A 20,702-nucleotide genomic window follows, 5' to 3' on the forward strand; every position below is an offset into this window, starting at 1 on the left:
TCCAAATCAAAGTCCACTTTGCTAAACAGTGTTAGACTAATTGGAGCAAGGAAGAGTTAAAATTTACGCTATTTTCTTATTTCTGGTTTTGGTTCCCTAACTTCTATACTAGACATAAGGGGTGGAATAGTCACCATGACAGAAATATAAACATTGCAGGGTTTTATTGTGTCCCCGTTAGAGATTATGCATCACTTCCTGTTCGACAAGGATGTAAGAGGAAGGACAATCAATTCCCGGCAGAGGCTTTAACCTTTCCCTGCTCTAGCCAAAATTAAACAAAAGGAACATAAATGTGCATGTATGCTCGTTTTGTTTTGTGCATATAGATGTTTAAATGTCAATAGAAATTATTTTAGGTTTGCATACCTTTTACTTAAATATCCGTGACATTGTGTGGAGCCATTGCATGTGAGATGTTGGATTTCTTGCAGGCAAACTAATGACTTGGCACTAAAACCTACATTTTGACTATCCACTTTAATGATCTAGAAATCTGATACTACTTACATTTACTGAAATAGCCTTAATTGGAGGATTTCTCACATTTGCTTTACATGTTGGGATGGTTGTAGGGCTTTTCCATTACCAGGATCTATATATTGGGGATGCACAGATACCAGTTTTTGGGTCACAAGTACATATATATATATATAATTTTTATTTTTTTGGGTACTTGCAAGTCGTTTAGTTGTTGCAGCCCTACTTGCAGATACCGGTGCCGTGTGCCACAATTATCAGGAAGTCGAGCGGCGGATCATGACCCTTTTGCCTGGCTTCCTGATTGCCTGGGAAGCCAGTGTTCTATCGAAAACACTGGTTTTACTTGCCGAGGCTGCCTGGCTTCCTGACCAATTAGGAAAACAGGGCACCAGGTCATGAGGTGTCGACCGGCTTCCTGATTGGTCAGAAAGCCAGGCTGCCTAGTAACAAGTAAAACCAGCTTCCTAGCCAAATGGGAAGTTCGGCTACACTTGTTGCTAGGCAGCATTGCTAGTCAGCGTGGCTTCCTGATCAATCAGGAAGCCTGGTGGAGAGTCATGATGTGCCACCCAGCTTCCTGATTGGTTAGGAAGCTGGCTTCACTTGTTCCTAGGTAGCCTGGCTTCCTGACCAGTCAGGAAGCTGGGAGGTGGGTCATTACGTGCCGCCCGGCTTCATGATTGGTTAGAGAGCCAGGCTGCCTAGCAGCAAATGAAGTCAGCGTCCTAGCTAATCAGGGAGGCGGTTCATAACCCACCGCCCGGCTTCGTGATTGGAAAGGAAGCCGGCTCCATGCTCCCTCGGCACTGCCCGTCAGAGGGACATCTTCCCAGTTAATCGACATCGAGCCGGCTGTTCAGCCAATCAGGAAGCTGGGAGGTGGGTCATTACTGGCCACCCGGCTTCCTGATTGCCCGGGAAGCCGGCTTCATGTTTCCCCTAAGGCACTGCCGGTCAGAGGGAATCTTTCTCTGACTGGAAGTTTCTGTATTGGGGAACGTATTGGAGCATTTAGGCAAGTACAAGTACTCAGTATCGGTACCAATTTACTAGTATAGGTGCATCCCTAATAAATATATAACTATATAATATCTGAAGAACTGTGATGAACTATTGTATAGAATTAGTCCACCACAGTCCTTCAGTGTGAAATCAAAATACAAATTTTTATCATGCGGATCTTGAAACCTGTCCCACATAGCACATGTAATGACCCAAAGCCGGCCATACACATGACAATATTTTGTTTAATATGAGGAGTTCTGTAACGCTACCTATCCTGCAACAACTAAGCCTTCTTGGCAGATGTGGCATTACTTAAGTGATTGTCTTTTTAGTTCTTAGTTTTGCACGGAGTGGGGAAGAGTTGGAACCCCTGGGGCTCAGAGATCACTTCCTATCTTGCTGACATTTTACCAGAGAGGAAATTAGGCAAACGCATATCTTTAGGATCTTTAGTAGAGTAGGTGAAGTATAGACCCCTGTCACATTTTTATTTCTGTCTCTGTTGCCGATTTTGCCTCACTTGCTGTCTGGATAAACCAATGTCAGCAGGACAGGAAGTGAGGTAAAAGTAGAGGTGCACCTAAATGAAAATTTAAAAACTGAAATGAAAAAAAGGCCGAAACCGAAAATGTTTTTTTATTCTAACTTTTTCAAAAAAAAATTTAATATTTATTTTTTATAAACTTTTTAATATTTTGATATTTTTTATTAAATATTTTTACTTTACTTTTTGGGTTCGGGGAAATATTAGGAGTCTTAACAGACCCCTGATATTTCCCTTTTTAAAATTGAAAAAGAGATTGAGATCAGAGTCCTCAATCTCTTTTTCCCCAGCCCCTGTTATAAATTAACAGGAATCCTCTATACTGAGTGTTCCTGTTCATTCATAACTTGTGGACATAGTGTGTTTTACTATATCCACAATCATGAATGAACAGGAAGTGATGTAGATCACTTCCCATTCATTCATAATTGAGGATATAGTAAACATACTCAGTTAATTGTTTACAAACACTTGGCAATCACTGAGTTGTTTGTACCCACTTTCCATCCTTACAGGAGGCGGGGTGATGCGGAAGGAAAGCTTGGCTTTCTGTGACTGCAATGGCTGTCTCTGCCCCACACCACTCTCCTGATCTTTGACGGGAGGCTGAGCAGTGCAGGGAGGAGAGACGCTGGCACTCGCAGAGTAGGCCTCCTGTGACCGTTTCTCTCCTCCCCGCTGGGACACAGAGCAGCGAGGAGAGAGAGAATGGAAGCACCGCTATTTCGGCCAGAAATTGGCACTTTCAGCATTTTGTCAAACGTGCCATTTTCGTCCGATATGTTTTGGCAACTGATAAATCGGTGCATCCCTAAGTAAAAGCATAATGCTGTTTTTTCTATATATACATCTTCTAAAAAAGGACCTTCTCTAGTAAATAACTTAAAGTGACTCTAAACTTGGGACCTAAATCTTAAAAATGCATTCAAGTACCTTAACTAATAACATAAATGTATCTTATTTGTGTATCACTCAGCTGTAGATCCTCAAATCATCTCTGAATTTATGCTGACACTGTCCTTCCTTTTGGACCACTCCAAGCTTGGTCCAGATATGGACTACAATCTCAATACAATTTGTAGTCCACCACGGGAGTCAGCTTGGAGTGGTGGCTACTTTACAACATACACAGGAACCACGGGGAACAAAAGTAGCCACCCTCCAGGAGGAAGGACAGTGTCGGCACCACTTCAGAGATGATTTGAGGATCTACAGCCCAGTAATACACAAAATATTTTTGTTGTTAGTTAAGGTACTTTTGAATGCATTTTTAAGATTTACCTCCTCAGTTTAGTGTCCCTTTTTTAAATCCTTACATTTTATTATTTACTCAGTTATTTTAGTCTGCTTCGAGGACCGGTTCACACCATAAACGGTGAGTTCCAGAGCGGTCAGCTGCTGGAACGCACTGTATCGCACCCGGCCGGCTTCCTGCGTTTAGGGGCGGGAGGGTGTATGGTGGTGCATTGAAGTTAATGGCACCGCAGACACGCCCCCTGCTAGCAGTGCGATCACTTGCACCAGAACACATGGCACATCAGTGCCTGCAATCCAGTCCAGTGCGATCTGAAAAATAGTGCTGATGTGCCACGCTTTCTGGTGTGGGCAATCGCACTGGGGGTGTGGATGTGGTGCCATTGACTTCAACGCCCCCTCCCACCCCTGAACATGGGAAGCCAGCCAGGATGTGATGCAGTGCGTTCCAGCAGGTTACTGCACTGGAATGTACTGTTTATGGTGTGAACAAGCCCTAAGAATGCTTGGTGCATGGCCAGCTATGATTTTAGTTATAGCCTGTACAAAGAGTTTGCATAAAGCTCATTACGCACACATAGAGGGGAATTCATCAAAACTGGAGCAGCTGTGCATGGCAACCAGTCGGCATCCATTCATTTTCAAAGCTTAACTAAAGAAAACTGAAGAGAGAAGCTGATCAGTTACCATAGGCAACTGCTCCAGATTTCGTCTGCTCCAGTTTTGATAAATCCCCCCCCCCCCCTCCCAGTGTGTTTTAAAATGGCACCTTTTAGAAGATGTATTAACTTTAAGACCCATCTTCAGCATCTTCTGCCATCCGTCCATGAGAATTGCATACCCAGAGTAATTTTTTTTTCATGTTCCTTTTTAAAGACCGTGCATTACTACTTATTTGGACTTACAATGTAAGTGGAACCAGTACAAGGCAATGGGCCCTGTTCTGACAATATGAGGATTTTATCTTGTGTATAGACTTTCTGTGCAGTGCTCTCTAGTACTAATTTTAATGATCTCTTGATGGAGATAATGATGAACATTAGGGATGCACCGATATATCGGCTGCCGAAACATATCGGGCAAAAATGGCACTTTTGGCTAAATGCCGAAGTGCCATTTTCCTGCCGATAACATTGGCGCTTCCCTGCTTTCTTTCCTCCCCGCTGGGCACTGCCCTGTGTCCCAGCGGGGAGGAAAGAAAGTGACAGCCAGCTGAGCGCTGCTGGAGGAGATCGCTGTGAGCGGCCGGTGTCTCTCCTCCCACACCGCTCAGCCCCCTATCGCAGTCCAGCAAAGCGGTGTGGGGGCGGAGACAGCCCGCGCTGTCACAGGAGGCTTGAGCTCTCCTCCCTGCTCTGCTCGCTCAGCCTCCAGTGACAGCGTGTCAGAGAGGAGCGCAAGAGCAAACACTGAGCGTTCAGTGATCGCTGAGCGGTTGTAGATAATTGAGGATATGGTATGGTTACTATTTCCTCAATTATGAATGAATGGGAAGTGATCTACATCACCTCCTGTTCATTCATAGTTGTGGTTATAGTAACCATACAATGTTCTCAAGTTATCAATGAATAGGAACACTCAGAGGATTCCTGTTCATTTAAAACAGGGGATACAGAAAAAGTGTTCTCAATCTCTTTCTATTTTAAAAGGGAAATATCAGGGGTATGTTTTAGACCCCTAATACTTCCCCAAAGCCCCTAAAAGTAAAAAATAAAAATATTTTATAAAAAATTAAATATAAAAAAATTTCAAGTTTATAAATAAAAATAAAATATTTAAAAAATGTGAGAAAAAAAAAATTTCGGTTTCAGCCTGACAATTTTTTTTTTTTCGTTTCGGTTTTTAAATTTCTATTTCAGTGCACCTCTAATGAACATACAACGCAAACTAGACATATCCTTTTAGCATGTTAAACACTGGACTTGAGGCAGCTCCCACAACATCCACAAATACGTTTTGGAAAGTTTCTCACTATGTATATGTGCAATAGCACCTTCAGGAACAATGCCTGTATGCTGGAGCATCGGTTGGAAGGCTGCAGACTTGAATCGAGGCTTTCCATTTTGACCTGCATTGATGGACATGGAGGAGCTTTCTGGTTTCAGGGGGGTAGCTTGTACTTTTCAAAACTGTTACACAAAAATTATATACAGAGACTTTTATAGTTAAAGCAGGACTCCAGCCACAGACCTCTATATAGATTCTTAAAGCAGAACTCCAGCCACAGTCCTATATAAATTCTTAAAGCAGGACTCCAGCCGCAGACCTATATAAATTCTTAAAGTGCAACTGAAGTCAAAAGTTTGTTTTTGTTTTAAATTTGGGTAGAGTGGAGAAATTAAACCACCTGTCAGGTTGTTTTATTGCTTTCTTTGTCCCCGTTAGGGAGATCCCCCCCCCCCTATTTTGTGCTGGTAAACGTTTTCACTGAAAGTGAAATAAAATACCAAATTTTGGGGTGTTGCCAGACTAGAAATGGAAAATTGGGATTTCTTCTCGCATCCTGTTTTCTGTCTATTGGACAGGAAGTGAAGGAACATCTCCCCAAGTTAGCCATCCACAGATGGCAAAAAAACCAGACTGGGATTTAAAAAAAAAGTTACCTCTTGTGAGGTGTGTTTTAATGTTCAGATCAGTACCGTTTATTGTATAGTTCCTAAATTTGTATATGCCATATACCACACAGCTCTGTACTTCAGGCGCTGGGGCTATGAGAGCTGCGGCTCTCATACAGTGGAGAAGTCATGCCCTTATTTTCCCCTGCTCTTCCCCTGTCCATACACAGCACCTTGTATTCCGTGAACCATTCTGCGGCGGCTGTGGCAAAAAAAAAAAATTATCAATGTCTGTGATTGGAGTTCTGCTTTAAATGGTTTACTTAAGAAACCTAGTTGTTCAATTTTGAACATGTAAACATAGGTTAGTATTTTAATTACCATAGTTTCAAAGAGAATACACTTTCAGTATGGAATACAGTACATTAGTGCAGTAGTAGTTGTAGATTGCTGTAGAGGTATTTACTCTCATGAACCATGGGGACCTGCATTGATTTTAGGCGTATAGATAACATTTGGCATGATCAAGCTTGCTAACAAATATGTAGGGTGTAGATTTCTACACGCACTTCATGGCACAAGGCTTTGTTTAATGTAAATGGAAAGTAAATCTGACTTCTGAGTTTAGAGCCATAACATGCATTTGCTAAAACCCCCTAACACACACATTGCTCATTAATACACTTCATATTTAAGGCTGTTTTTTCTTTTAACATTATATTTAAAAAATTTCATCAATGGTAAAGAATGAGTAAAGTTTGCTTATTGTTCATGAATAACCTCTTCTCTGCCAAACCTACAAGTACCGGGAATAGCAACAGAAGATAATTTGGCCTGATATCACCATACAAGGATTGACGCTCGTCACACTTGAAGTAGCCCACATGTCTGTCTTTACCATACTATGTATATTGCGAGGGTTAAATCAATCTAGCGGTCTACAAGCTGCATATGTTGCTTCAAATAGTTCTGCTTGGGTCAATCAGACAATTAGTATTGAATGACTGTGCTTTAGTCTCATGACCTGCACACCCAAACCTTCATGGGGATCAGTTTTTTCATGAGTTCCAGCATTGCTCCCATGTGTCCACCCTCTTGATATGTATTAATGTTGAACAAGGCACCAAGGGATAGGGTGCACCACAGTCCATGAGACCATAGCAGAGCTGGAAGTTAAAAAGGATATAGAGAGGTTTTGACAGCATTCTTCTAAGATATTTGCTCTGCTCTTCCATGAAAAGGCTTTAATAGAAGTAGATGTCCCTAATCATGAGCTTTCACTTTTGTAAATCTGAACTTGTTCAGATTCACTGTGAGTGAAGCCTGTGCCAGGGACTGGTTTACAGCCTGGGAGTCAGAAAATGGCTGCTTCTAGGGAATGACAGCAGCCAGTGGCAAGATTCCGCAGACGGCAGCTGAATGTAAATACAGCAGGTACTGGGCTGGTACAATAGCCTGCCTGCTATTGGCCATTTCACATTGCAATAGCAGGCTGGCTATTGCACCCACCCATTGCTTGCTGTGCTCTCCTCCCAGTGTGGAGGAGAGAGGTAGGGGATCAAACCAACTAATCGACGATGAGAAATAGTTGACAACTATTCTCAGTATCGATTTATTATTGATTCGTTGGTTACAGCCCTAAACATCCTATGCAGATATTTTTTAGGAGAACAGAAGTTTAAAGTAGAACTCCAACCACAAACAGTCTAACAGAGGGTTATTCACTGAATCTCTTCTGGGGACCCTGGACCACGGCATAGTAGTTCAGGATGGAGAGCGGGAAGCAGAGAGGAGAACATCTGTTCTCCACTCTACTCCGTGTGAACACAGAGACTGGTACACTGTACTCGCAGCCTTTCCCATCTCTGCTGTCACAGCAAAGTCAGCACAGTGCTGTGCTCACAACTCCTGTATTGGAAGTGACACAGGTTCAATAAAGAGAACCTGTCACCTTCAAATGCTACCATACTGGCGCTAGTAAGCCCCTGTGTGATAGCAATAGTTAAAGGAGAACTATGGGGTTAAGGCTTTTCCCCATCGTTCTCCGTGTAACGGGAGGACACAAACTAGCGTCCTCCCGTCACCCTAGGCTCAGTATACCGCGAGCTGTAGCTGCTGCTCGCAGTATAGTGAGACGCTGAAGCGGAGCCCGACACTTGTGCTGGGATCCGCCCAGCTGCGTGACTGACAGCTGGCTCTGCCTATTTAGAGGCAGAGCCAGCTGTACCCACCCCCTCCCCCGTCCGTTCCGCCAGTCAGCGCTGGCGGATCTGAGGGGGGAATGCAGCCACTCCCCTGTCACAGCAGAGAGCCGTGACGGGATCGAGAGGTGAGCGCACGCCGGTATGTGTTCGCTCACCTCCCGATATACTGAGCCGACCTATGACAGTCTCATTGTCACAGGTCGGCTAGAACTATGAGGTGAGTGAAAAGCACTCAGCTCATAGTTCTGCTTTTAAATAAACCCCAGTGCCCAATCTAAAACACAATACTAAACATATATTCAGTGTTGGCACTTTGAGATAAATCGATTTTGCGTTGCAGTTTGGGCACTCTGGTTCGGCTAGCCATCACTGGTTTAGGCACTCAAATTCAGTTAGTCTGTTTTCTGATTTTTTTTTCTCATCTCAATTTATATCCAGAGGGAACCAGAGTAGAACTGTTCTGAGCCTATATCCCCTCTGTGGTGCTTTCCACATTCTTCTTTGAAGAATTTATTAGAGAGCTAGGGACTTCATCACTTGGACAGGAAGAAGTAGGGTAGAGCTCCAGAACGGGCACAGATTGTAGTAAAATCTTCAGAGCATTTATTCTAGAACTCGAAGTATACTGGGCTTTATTTATTTAAATATACATGTCTCTGGGCATATTTTATTAAATATACAGGTTTCTGGGTTATTTTATTACATATACGGGGCTGTTGGCTTATTTATCTGGGCTGGCTTTATTTAATGTACATGGCTCTGGGCTAGCTTTGTTCAATTTACAGGGCTCTGGGCTGGCTTTATTCAATGTACAGGGCTCTGGGCTGGCTTTATTTAATGTACAGGGCTCTGGGCTGGCTTTATTTAATGTACAGGGCTTTGGGCTGGCTTTGTTTAATGTACAGGGCTCTGGGCTGGCTTTATTTAATGTACAGGGCTCTGGGCGGCCCTTATTTAATGTACAGGCTCTGGGCTGGCTTTTATTTAATGTTCTGAGCTGCCTTTATTTAATGTACAGGGCTCTGGGCTGGCTTTTATTTAATGTTCTGGGCTGCCTTTATTCAATGTACAGGGCTCTGGGCTGGCTTTATTAAGGTACGGTGACCATTCCTTGGTCATAACATCTGTTAAGGCATGTTTCCCATGCGTTGAGTGCAGACTATTGCAGAGCTCAATACATTGCATGCTGGGTGCGCCGGTGTGTTGCATTGCTATTCATTTGAATGGCGCCCCAATGCACCTTCCAGTGGACGTGCACCTGCCAGCCCTGTGAGTTGTAAAAGGTCACAAGGCTAAAATTAATTATGGCAAATCACATGCTTTATAGCACAGTGAACTGACCATTGTATCCTGCACCAGTGGTAGAAGAATCCATTATAATCAATGTATTGGTATGTTTAGTCCTTCCCATATTATACATTGCTACTATATGCCTATGTATTGAGATATACATCTCCGCTCTAATACAAGTGAGACTTGCAAAATATGTTGAAACTCCACACTAGTAGTTATTATGGTGGATGATGGGATTGGATACAGATTAGGGGACATCATTTTTAGGTTTAATTTTTCAGTGTGGTTTTTACCTGCCCTGTTTCTTTTGTTTGGTGATATGTATGGCTTAGAGAAAATTATTCATTTTGTGGAGTTTGCAGAGAAAAGGTTAATTTTTGTTCCTGAAAACTGTCCCCCATACAAAGTTTCATGTACGGTAAGATCACTCATTTTTAATGTTTCTATGTTTTTTTTTTGTTTTTCTCCATGCAGATAAAATGCTTTGCTTCCTATGGTCATCTTTCTCCTACCTGAGCTGGATATGCCTTACTATGCTGTCCTATTATCCTAGTCTCTTCTGGGAACTCTTAAAACTGTCCTGTATCACTTCTCAAGACACTTTTCTGCTGTACAGACACACTGTAAAATAAAAAACCCACTGTGTATTTTCTCTTTTTTCCTGCATTATTTATTGAATGCCTTAAGTAAACCTTTAATAAAACTGCAAATCTCTACTTTTCGACATTTTTGTAGGACATCTCTCTCTGTGTATTACACCTTATACCTAAATAATATAGTAATACAGTACCAGCAACAGATAATATTTTAGTTTTGGAAAGAATAGGGAAGGATTTTTAAATTTTAAACTTATTGCTGTTGTCATGACGAGGTAGATTTACCCTCCTTGTCCTGGGACCATTGTTACACTGCAGGCAGGGGGAGTTAAAAGCAGGGGGTTGATCTGGCGTTTTGTCCCTTGCTGCAATGTCAGCACTGCGGCGCAAAAGTGATGTATACATTGCCAGTGCTGCGATGCTTTTCTTCATTGCGCGGCAAAAAATATACAGCATGTCGTGTTGGCGTTGGCAGCATGCCACTTGTCAAATGTGATCATTGCAATGAATAGGACCAGGCAGCAACTGCGTGGGTACATGGTAGCGGTGCAGTTTTACAACAGAAAATCCCTACTGGGATTAAAAAGAAAACTGCATTGAGATGGTGGCAGTATCACCACCTGAAGTCCGGGCAGCCAACGCTCCACTGCCACTTTTTGCGGTTTGAACCGGCCCCAAAAGTGGAATTCCACTAACTTTGGGGAAATATCCGTTCTGTTGGAAATTTTAAAGGGAATTCTTGCTATTTGTAAGGTTCCATCAAGGCAGTATGAATATCTCTATATACTTTGTTGACATTGCACAGTCATATCCGTTTGCTTAGTCCTATTGCTCATTCGTTATTCATAAAAACAGAATTCTTGTTTAAGGAAATTCTACAGTAAAGTGGCAATTCTCTGCCAAGCTGACCAGCCCATTTATGGTGGCCAAAGGTTACCTGTCACAATCCATTAATTCCATACATAGCTGTATTGTGACCTAATCGTGTTTTAATTGTCTATATTATTGAGCAATTTTCCACCCTTAAAGGGAATGGCTATGAAAGGGTAAACTAGCTCCATTTGGAGAGGGGGTTGCACTCGGCTGATTTAACATATATGGTTTAGTAGATGGATCTGTGAAGTCTAAGGCCTTATTTGGAGACAACAAGGCTGCCTTGAGTTCCGCTGGTTTTAAGATTAGCGTGCAGGCTTTAAATGGCTCTCGGCTATCTCCTTAACATTAGTTTGGTGCTTGTTACTAGCTTAATAGCCTTCCTCTTTGTTTATGTGGAATTTCACTTTTTAGAAGAGAACTTAAGTAGCTTTTTACCTTTTTTATAGCCGCAAACACATATGTATTTGGGTCTGAAGCACCAGTTGCTAGCAATCTATAGTTGATGGTTTTATTGATCATATGTTAAATTCTCAATTTAATTTTTTTTTTGCATTGGTGTGATGCGGTGCCATTCATTGTGAATGGCACCTCAACACACCTTCCTGGCACACTAAAAATTGTACATTTAGCATCTTTTAGTGGTGTGTTGTGGTGCATTAGGCAGCCCATTAAAATGAATGGGCTGCTCTAATGCAACACACGTTAAGGATTGATGCAGTGGAGTGGATCGCAGTGGACCAGGCTAGTGTGAATGGGCCTTGTTTGTGTCCCAGCTAGGGAGATGCACTCTCCCTATTTGCCCTGGTGACAACTATCATTTGAAGAAAAATCCAAAATTGTGAGTTGCCGCCAGAACAGGAATTGAGTGGCAAAATCTTTTCAATGGAAACGCTTGTCCCCGTGACAACTGTCTTAATAGGGAATTTCCCAAAATTTGGAGGGCTATCCTCTTGCTTTTTGTTGTGTCTACAGACAATAAATAAAGGGAAATCTCCCTAGTTGTACGTTGATGACCTTTGAAACAAGCATGTTCACACTAGGTGGGGATATGTATATGCTTGCTCCAGGTCAGTGACTAAATCAGGTGGACAAATTAATAAGGTATTCAGGAGCCAGTCTGTCCAATCCAAGAGCCAGCAGGATTTTTAGGAGCCAGTTCCATTGACAACAACTAGAAAAACCTCAAGCTGGACATTTTTTAAGAGCATTTGCTACCTGGCTCCCGGGATTTGTCCCCATGTGCATTTGAGAACAGGTTAGCAGTGGCAGCTCCCATGTTTTTCCTGACAGATCCCTCTTAAAAAAAAAAAAAACTTTTCCTGTGGTGTTTCTGGAAAGGCACTATGTGGTTCCACTGTAAGAGATGGCAGGTTTTTTTTTTTTTTTTAACCAGGTTTTATAGGTACTTCCAGTAAGGCAACAGGGTTGTTTTTAAGGTATGAATACAGAATCTTAAGTGTGTAGAACGATGGCTAGTGTAAAATAGTATTGGATGAGTTTGTATTCCTGTTCTTAGGGCAACATGTTTTTAGAGGTTAATAGTTAATCTGACAGTGAGTCATTGCTTCTGTTCAGGAAGCAGATGCTACATCTTAAGCTTGTTATCTGTACTCTCAGCTCCGCCCATCTTTTTCTAACCCCCTTCCTTATTCTTCTGCTCTGTTGAGCAAAAAGAGCACAGTGTACTCTATAGCTGTAATTTCACTTCATTATAAAGCAGGCCAAATTCATAGTTCTGTTTTTATACAGTGTGTTGTTGGTGTACCTTATGCCAACTTTATTAACTGGATGTCTCCATATGAGATGCAACATGTTTACTTTGTATATCATGTTTAGGATAAAGTTTTAGAGGGCTTTCTTTTTAATTTTATATTTAATCAGGTACTCCCAGTACATGGTATCGTCCTAAATCCAAACTTCTACATGCTCCTTAAAGAGATTTTTATCACTTTGCCCATTCAGGAGAAAGTAACACCAAGTCTTCAAAGGCCATCCCCCCAACACTATTAGAATTGGCTGCCCCACATTCCCCTACTGCAGATTGTTGATCTGCAGCCCTAACCCTGTGTCATCTCTGTATGTGAGCTTACACAGGGTTGTTGTTACTTCCTCTGTCACGTGACAGTGTTTGGGACTGGCAATTGGCTGCTTAGGCCAGAGTACTGTATCATGGGAAGGGTTCACATATTTATTCATATTTATCCAAGTGGCGGTATCTTGTGGCAACTCCAATGGCTCCAATTGTCACCAGGACTGAAAGTGAGATACTTCAAAATCCAAAATGTTTAAGTATTAGTGGAACTGGAAAGGTGCTCGTCCAATGAGGACACATGTTCCAGTGATGGCTGTCTTAGAACATTTCCCTGCCTTTTAATAATTGGCTTTATCACTTGTTAAAGGATAAGTGCACTTTCAAAGTGTACACATCCTTTGGGCCCATTTAAGCTGACATCACTGCTCCCTCCCCTCTTTGAGCAGAGATGAATACTTACCAAGTTCCAACAGGCCTGACCTCGGTTGGTTGTTGACATCCTCCGTTGGATGTCTCCTCCTGGCCATGCCTGTGCAATAAATCCCCATTGACATCTATTGGGCTTGTCTAGTTCTGTATCCGAGCTGGGAGACCGGCTCCATAGAAGTAAATGGGGAGTTGCTGTGGCCAGAAAAAGGAAACACTGGATGTCAACAAACAACCGAGACTGGGCCTGTTGGAACCGTGCGAGTATTCATCTCTGTATGGGGAGGAAGGGAGCAGTGACGTCTGCTTATAGGGGCCTAAAGGATAAGTGCACGTTGGTTTAATATGCACCTATACAAGGGTGATTGCCCTTGCCTGAAATACAGATTTCCTAATGGCCAGTGTGTCTTCCACAAAGACTCGTCCCTTCTGTGCTCCTAAAGGACGATAGCTTGTCAGGCCTGTAGTAGGTTTGTCTAGCTGTCCCTTAGATCATTCAGTCTCAAGCATGTTGCAGTGGGTAGACTGCTATTCATATCTTGATCAACAACCTGTACTTTGCTATCTATTGATCATGGTAAGTGGATAAGAGGGTTTCTCCAAGCATGGAAAGCCTATGGTTTGCATGTGCCATTTTAGAGCAGGTACTGTATGTTTTTCTGTTGTTGTGAAACGCTTAAATCTTAACCAAAGCATTTATTTATATATTGCAATCTACTGAGGATGGTGTGAAAATAACGTGGCATGTTTTGTATTTGACATTGCTGGGTGAAATTCATTTAAAATACAGAATGATATCCGATGAATCCACATTTTTGACGGAACACTTTTGATTTCAGTTGAATTGGTAAACAGCTGATGAATTTCGCCCATGCATAACCATGTTTACTAACTTGGAACTTATACAGTATAACAAAGTTCTGGTTTCATGAATTGTTTTTGAATTTAGTCAGGCTTTACAACTGACCGTTTTCTTGCTTGAGTGAAAGCTTGCAACAATAATTATATAGCATGACAACAAAGCATGTATACATAATATTAGGGATGCAACGAAATTTCGGCAGCCGAAAATGGTACTTTGGGCAAAATGGCAAAGGTACTTTTTTTTTTTTGCCTAGTTTCTCTAGCTCTCCTCCCTCACCGCCCCTGCTCGGCCTCCCGTGGCAGGCAAATCAGAATGGAGAGAGGTGTGGGGAGGAGTCAGCTGTCAGCCGTGTCACAGGAGGCTGATCTCTCTACACCACCTGCTCAGCCTCTGTTTGTACCCCTGATATTTTCCCCAAAGCCCCCAACCATAAAGTTAAAAAAAAAAAATGTAAATATATTAAAAAAATTATTTCAAAAAGGTTAGGGGAAAACAAAATGTTGGTTTAGCCTGACAAAGTTTTTTTAGTTTTCAGTTTCGGTCTGAAAATTCCATTTCGGTGCACCTCCTACATAATATCCTTATAAAAATTTATATGGCTCTAGGTGAGTTGGTTAATCGGTCAGGAAACAATATGGTAGCTTTAATACCTGACTCGTTTATTGACATCAGTGCTGTTATCCTTATCCTTGCTACTAAAGTGAGTCACTGACCTGAAACAAGGTCAAGTTAGGCGCCTTGGTATCTGAAATACTCATGGTGGTTCTCAGTCAGTGATTCCTCTACTACTGAAGGAAGGATCATGCTCTTTCAAAAATGATTCTGTATTGAATGCTCCCATATTTGTACCCCGACATGCTCTGTTTAAGGTCCTCGCACATAACCTCATTCTTTTAGATACTTTCAAGAGGCAATAAATACTGTAGTAACTAGGTTATCTATCTATTTTTGGCATAATTCAGCATTTAAAGATTAACTCCAGAGAGTTATAAAAATACATTTATTTCACTTATGTATGGATTTTATTTTAAATTCCGTAACTAGATAAAAAAAAGATGCCCTTTTAGGTTTCTGGATACCCCTGTACAGCAGGGTTGATAGAAGGAAATGCTAGGTTTAGAGTGCTATCGGACCCATTGCTTTGAACAGTGCTGTCAGTCTGCTATTGGTTACAGGAGGATGGAGCGCAGAAATCACCCAATCAGTATGCCCCTGCTATTTTACTGTTCAATCAGAAGGCTTGGATGTGTCCTGGACTAAGCTATATTGCTTAACCGCTGTAATGTTTAGGGACCTGGCTAAGTTGTCTGGCAGGAGTGCCTTGATCACAAAACTGACTAAACAGAATTATAGCCGTATTTTGGCTGTATATTTTGCCGATCAGCTTCCACATGCAGCTTTTCATGGCAATAAAACCCTCACTGTAGCATATCAACATTGTAGCTCCCACCATTTAAAATGTATTCCCTGTGCGTCACACTGAAAATAGGTCTTCCTTGTTCTGGAAAAGGTTTAACACTGCACTCAAAGTGCATATGTATAGTACTGTAACTGGCATGTGAAAAATACATCTGCACCAAAAAACATGAACATGGGCCCTAAAAGTAAAGGAAAGTTAAAACATGTTTCAGTCGTAGAATATATGAAGATAATCCTTCTGTTGATGCAATACATTTCAACAAGAGCGTCATTCTGGGCCATTTGTATTGGAAGTAATAGGAATTCTGCGCCTTCATGCACAAATCTGCAGACTTGCTGGAACTCCTCCCACTCCCTCCCACTTCTCTGGCCACTGCACATGTTTTAAAACATCACATGCCTTTATTAGACCAAGCTTTAGTTCATAAGATCAAAGAAACCTTAACAAAATGTTGAATGTAAACCTATAGATTTCAAAAATGTGGTATCTGGTATCCTTGCCAACAATACATTTCTTAGCAGTTTCCTGTCTTAGGGTGACAACATTCATTGAGTGTCTGTCTATGCAGGAGCAGGGTCACCCTTGTACATGAGTGGGCAAACTCCAGCCCTCCAGCTCAGGTTCAACTACATTTCCCATTAGGCATTGCAAGACTCTAACCGCCACAGGCAAGACTCCCCACAGGCAGATGCATGATGGGATTTGCAGTTTCACCACAGCTTGAAGGCCAGAGTTTGCCTATCCCTCTACTTGGGTGACATTTCTCCTGCATAGACAGGCACTCATGCCTTGGTCTTCAAGATCACATTGCTGTGGTCTACAAGCTGACATGTTGGTGGTCCTCTAGAAAGCATACCTACATTTTTATTCAGTGCAAAGCAACATGGGATCTGTAGTCCTGGCTGAGCTGGCCATGCTACTTCAAAGAGATATGCCCTACAGCTAGACATGGGTTGATTAACCATAACTGCTAAGCAGTACAATTAAAGTATGTACACAAATTAATTCCAAGAAGATATAAAACTCCACCCAGTTTTATTGATAGTACTCTACATCAAGTGATTTTTTAATGAGGGTTTCAGCCTAATGTATTTAGTTCAATGTAGAAAAGCCCGTTCTCTATACTTAAGTGAATGACTTCATTGTTGGTGAGTAAGATTTGCCACTACAGAGCTGCAACTAGTAGCGGACTTTGTAATAAATGATAGCAAATCTATTTCACCACAGACTTTACAGAGACCTTGACAGACTCTGGGGAACTGTGAATGCAATAAGGAAGTGCTTCAACACCTTCTAGAATTCTCTGCTGTGTAAGACTAAAAACTATATATCTCCAAGAAAGAACAAATATGGGATGTTTCTAAATTGCCTGTCTGTTATGAGCATGTGTGTGTGATTTACATATTAATCTGAGTTCTGACATAACCTTTTAGTTCCTAAGGGTCTGTTCACACCAGCAGTAAATAAAGCGGTGCATTGCACCATTTACCAGTTCTCTTCACGCCAATGCAGTGCGGAGAAATAAAGTACAGCATGTTGCACTTTTCTACAGCACACTCCACCACAATGCAGTGGTGGCAACTGATTTTAATAGTTAACAAGGTAAATTGCTTTGTCTAGATCAGGGATAGGCGAACTCCGGCCCTCCAGCTGTGGTGCAACTACAAATCCCATGAGACATTGCAAGACTGACAGCAGTAAGCATGACTTCCAGAGGCAGAAGCATGATTTGTAGTTGCACCACAGGGGGGCCGGAGTTTGCCTACCCCTGGTCTATATGATAGGACTACGCTGGGCGAGGCTTCCCAGCGCAGCTCAACACATCTGGTGTAAACGGGGCCGTAAATGCCTGATTTAGTGTGCAATATTGTAAGAGCAATGGCTTATGGTAACATTCTCTCCCTAACTGTGTCACATCCAAGACGGTTACACAACTTGACTTTTTTTTTTTGCTTCTAATTACAGAGAAAGTGGCACGCGCAAAAGACGAAAACTCAAATATGCATCAGATGTTGGACCAAACACTTTTGGAATTAAACAATATGTAAAAAGATCTGCTGGTGTTTACCTTTTGACATCTGGTTTTCTGAAGACACTGCTTGTCAAGAAGTCCCTCTTTTTTAATGCAGTTTTTGAGGAAACCCCAGGGCTGGGATGGGGGCAGATATTTGTGGATTTTCCCCTTTTTTATTATTCCTCTTTTTCCCTCAAAAACTTGTTGAAAAAACTAAAAGGAGTCTATTTCAGTCCACAGATGTAAACTGGGAAGGGATATTTTGGAATGCAGTTAGCCATTGTGCCAATTGTGGATGGCCGGTTAGTGGCCAAAATGTTCAGACGTGTCTTTTTTTTTAAACGGTTTGTCTGGGTAGCTTCTTGCGAGGTAATTTTTATTACAACAAAAATAAACTCGGTTAATTCTGTCTGTTTTACTTGTAATATCCTCACTTAAAACTTTGGTTGGTCCATTTTGATTCCCTTTTTTTGAATCTGTCCCGGAAGGTTTTTTTGGGGGGTATAGAACAGGACAAAAAAAAACTAACTCAGGGTTAAGTAGGGTTTACACATTTGACAACCAGTTAAATTATGGGTAAGTGGGGTTATATATGATATTCAGACAGATGCAGTGGTAGAAGTTTGCTTTTTATACTTGATTTGTATGAGTTAACCTCCAAGTAAAACCATCACCATGGTAACGGCTGTCCATAATCTGAGTACCCAATATTTACTACATGAAAGAATGTAGAAATTTACATTGTGTGTATTGTACTGTACAATGGTTGTTTATAGAACTTAGATTATTTAAATCCTATATAATTTAAACTATGAAACTCCAGATATTGGCTATTAGTATAACTGTTAATATCTAAATGTCTAAAGATCATTTAAGGCAAAATAAAAAAGGAACAAAAAAAAAAAATCTTACACGCATTCCGCTCTGTTTTTATGGTCTAACTGCATTCATCCTCCCCCCTATGTTTTCTTTTTAAATCAATTCATATGTAACGAATATTCCCAAATTTAAATTTGAGAGAGATTAATGTGTTATCAATGCGGACATACAGTTTTTGCAATTTTTCACTTCTTTTTTTTTTTTTTTTTTTTACACACCAGTTTTAGATTTAAACCAAAAATGTAAAACATTGTAATATGAAATAAAAAGCACACTTGAAATTTTCTATATTATGGTCTCTTCATAATCTGTCCTGCTGCCTTGTATGTTTGTAAGTAAATACTGTAATTCTGTATTCAGTGTCTTGTGCTTAAAGTACACAAAGTGTTTTCCCCATAGTTCTCTTTAGGGTCATAGAAGGTCGGCTCAGTAGATCGGGAAGTGAGCGAACACATACCGGTGTTCGCTCACCTCCCGATCCTGTCACAGCTCTCTGCCGTGACAGGGGAGGGGCTGGATTCCCCCCGCTCCGATCCGCCAGCGCTGACTGGCGGAACGGACGGGGGAGGGGGCGGGCACAGCTGGCTCTGCCTTTAGATAAGCAGAGCCAGCTGTCACTCACGCAGCTTGGCGGATCCAGACATAAATGTGGCGGCGGTATACTGAGCTTAGGGTGACGGGTGGACGCTAGTTTGTGTCCTCCCGTTACCCTAAGGAGAACTATGGGGATTGAAAGCATTTTTACATTTTAATTCCTGAGTTCAGTTCTGCTTTAAGGGCCCATTCACACCACATCCAGATCATGACCAGACCAGATTTGTTCTGGACCCAAAATGCATCCTAATGTATCCCTATGCTATTTTTGCCCTTTTTCACACCAGTGCAGTCCGTTCCAGACCAGAAAAATACTGCATGTCTCATTTTGTCTGGTCTGGAACTGCGGGCAAGTTCACACCATTTTCCGGACCAGATCTGGTCCGGAAAATGGTGTGAACCTGCCGCAGTTCCAGTGCATTCCAGACCAGACAAAATGAGACCTGCAGTATTTTTCTGGTCTGGTCTAAAATGGACTGCACTGGTGTGAACAAAGGCTAGAAATAGCCAGGGCCGCCGTCAGGGGGGTACGGCCGATATTGATGTAAGGGGCCCGGGCACCTTACATGAGTATCGGCCGTTCAAGTGACAGGCCAGGATGTGGCCGGGCCCCCCACAGCACCGGAGGAGGCTGGGGCCCGCACACTCCAGACCCTCACCTGGGATGCCTCCTCCAGTGTCCCCAGGGGGTCTCTCCACTGTACATTAGTTTTTAACCTGGCAAGCGCCCACATATTTAATATATTGCCGAACAGGCAATATATTGAATGAAAATCATTCCCTGGTCGTCAAGTGGGGAATCGGTATGATCTGCATCTCTTGCTGATACAGATCATACTGATCGCTCCCTTGTGGTGCTTCTGCTAACATGCAGGGATTGATTAGTATGTCTGCATCAGCCAGAGTGCAGATCACATTGATTCTCCACTGAAGCCCAGGGATGCAGCCCCCCTTCCTGCAAAACAGGTAAGCAGGAGAGGGGGACGTTTTTTTAAATAACTATTTTAATTGTGTGTGTGTGTGTTTTGTTTTTTTATGAATGTTTTGTTTTTTTAACGAGTGTGTGTGTGTGATATGTGCGTGTTTCATTACACATGTGGTGTTTTTTTTTTTTTGTTTTTTTACCTCCACAGCTGCCGGTGCCACCGTCAGTTTACTGGGCTCATCTGTCCCTCGTGTGAGCCCAGGCCGCGCGTGGAGGTGCTCCCCTGACAGATCGGAGGAGAGATCAGTGGCTTCTAGCTGTGGATCTCTCCTCCGATCACTGGACCCGGAAGTGATGTGCATTACATCACTTCTGGTGTCACTGAACACAGTCTCTGGCTCTTAGGGCCTGTTCAGACCACTTACAATGCGTTCCGGCCGGAACGCACTGCATCGCATTGCAGTCGGCTCACTTTTGTGCTGGGCAGGAGGGGGCGTGGCGGGCCATTGAAGTGAATGGCGCCGTAGCCACGCCCTTTGGCCGCAATTTGATTGCCTGCACAGGATTGCAGGGCACATTCTGCCTGCAGTGTGGTGCGGTCAAAATGCTGCCCTGCGATCCCGTGTGGGCGATCGCATTGTGGCCGGAGGGCGTGGCTATGGCGCCATTCACTTCAATGGCACGCCACTCCCCCTCCTACCCGGCAAAAATTGAGCCGGCCGCAATGTGATGCAGTG

General features: G+C 42.4%; 1 protein-coding gene across 8 annotated transcripts in view; it reads left to right on the forward strand.

The window, feature by feature from the left end:
• The window catches only part of TPM1 (tropomyosin 1 (alpha)), a 44,259-nt gene extending 25,832 nt beyond the window's left edge, over positions 1-18,427 (forward strand). For 7 of the 8 annotated variants that reach the window (XM_018552797.1, XM_018552796.1, XM_018552794.1 and 4 more), the window contains one exon: positions 17,519-18,427. In XM_018552797.1, coding sequence (XP_018408299.1) covers positions 17,519-17,601 — 83 coding nt within the window. In that variant the 3' untranslated portion in view covers positions 17,602-18,427. Of the gene's footprint in view, positions 1-9,812; positions 9,994-17,518 lie in introns of those variants that run through there. The other variant, XM_018552795.1, reaches the window with a different exon arrangement.
• Positions 18,428-20,702: the final 2,275 nt, after the last annotated feature.

Source organism: Nanorana parkeri, unplaced genomic scaffold (genome assembly GCF_000935625.1).
Source record: "Nanorana parkeri isolate BGI_ZX_2015 unplaced genomic scaffold, ASM93562v1 scaffold97, whole genome shotgun sequence".
NCBI classification, from domain to species: domain Eukaryota; kingdom Metazoa; phylum Chordata; class Amphibia; order Anura; family Dicroglossidae; genus Nanorana; species Nanorana parkeri.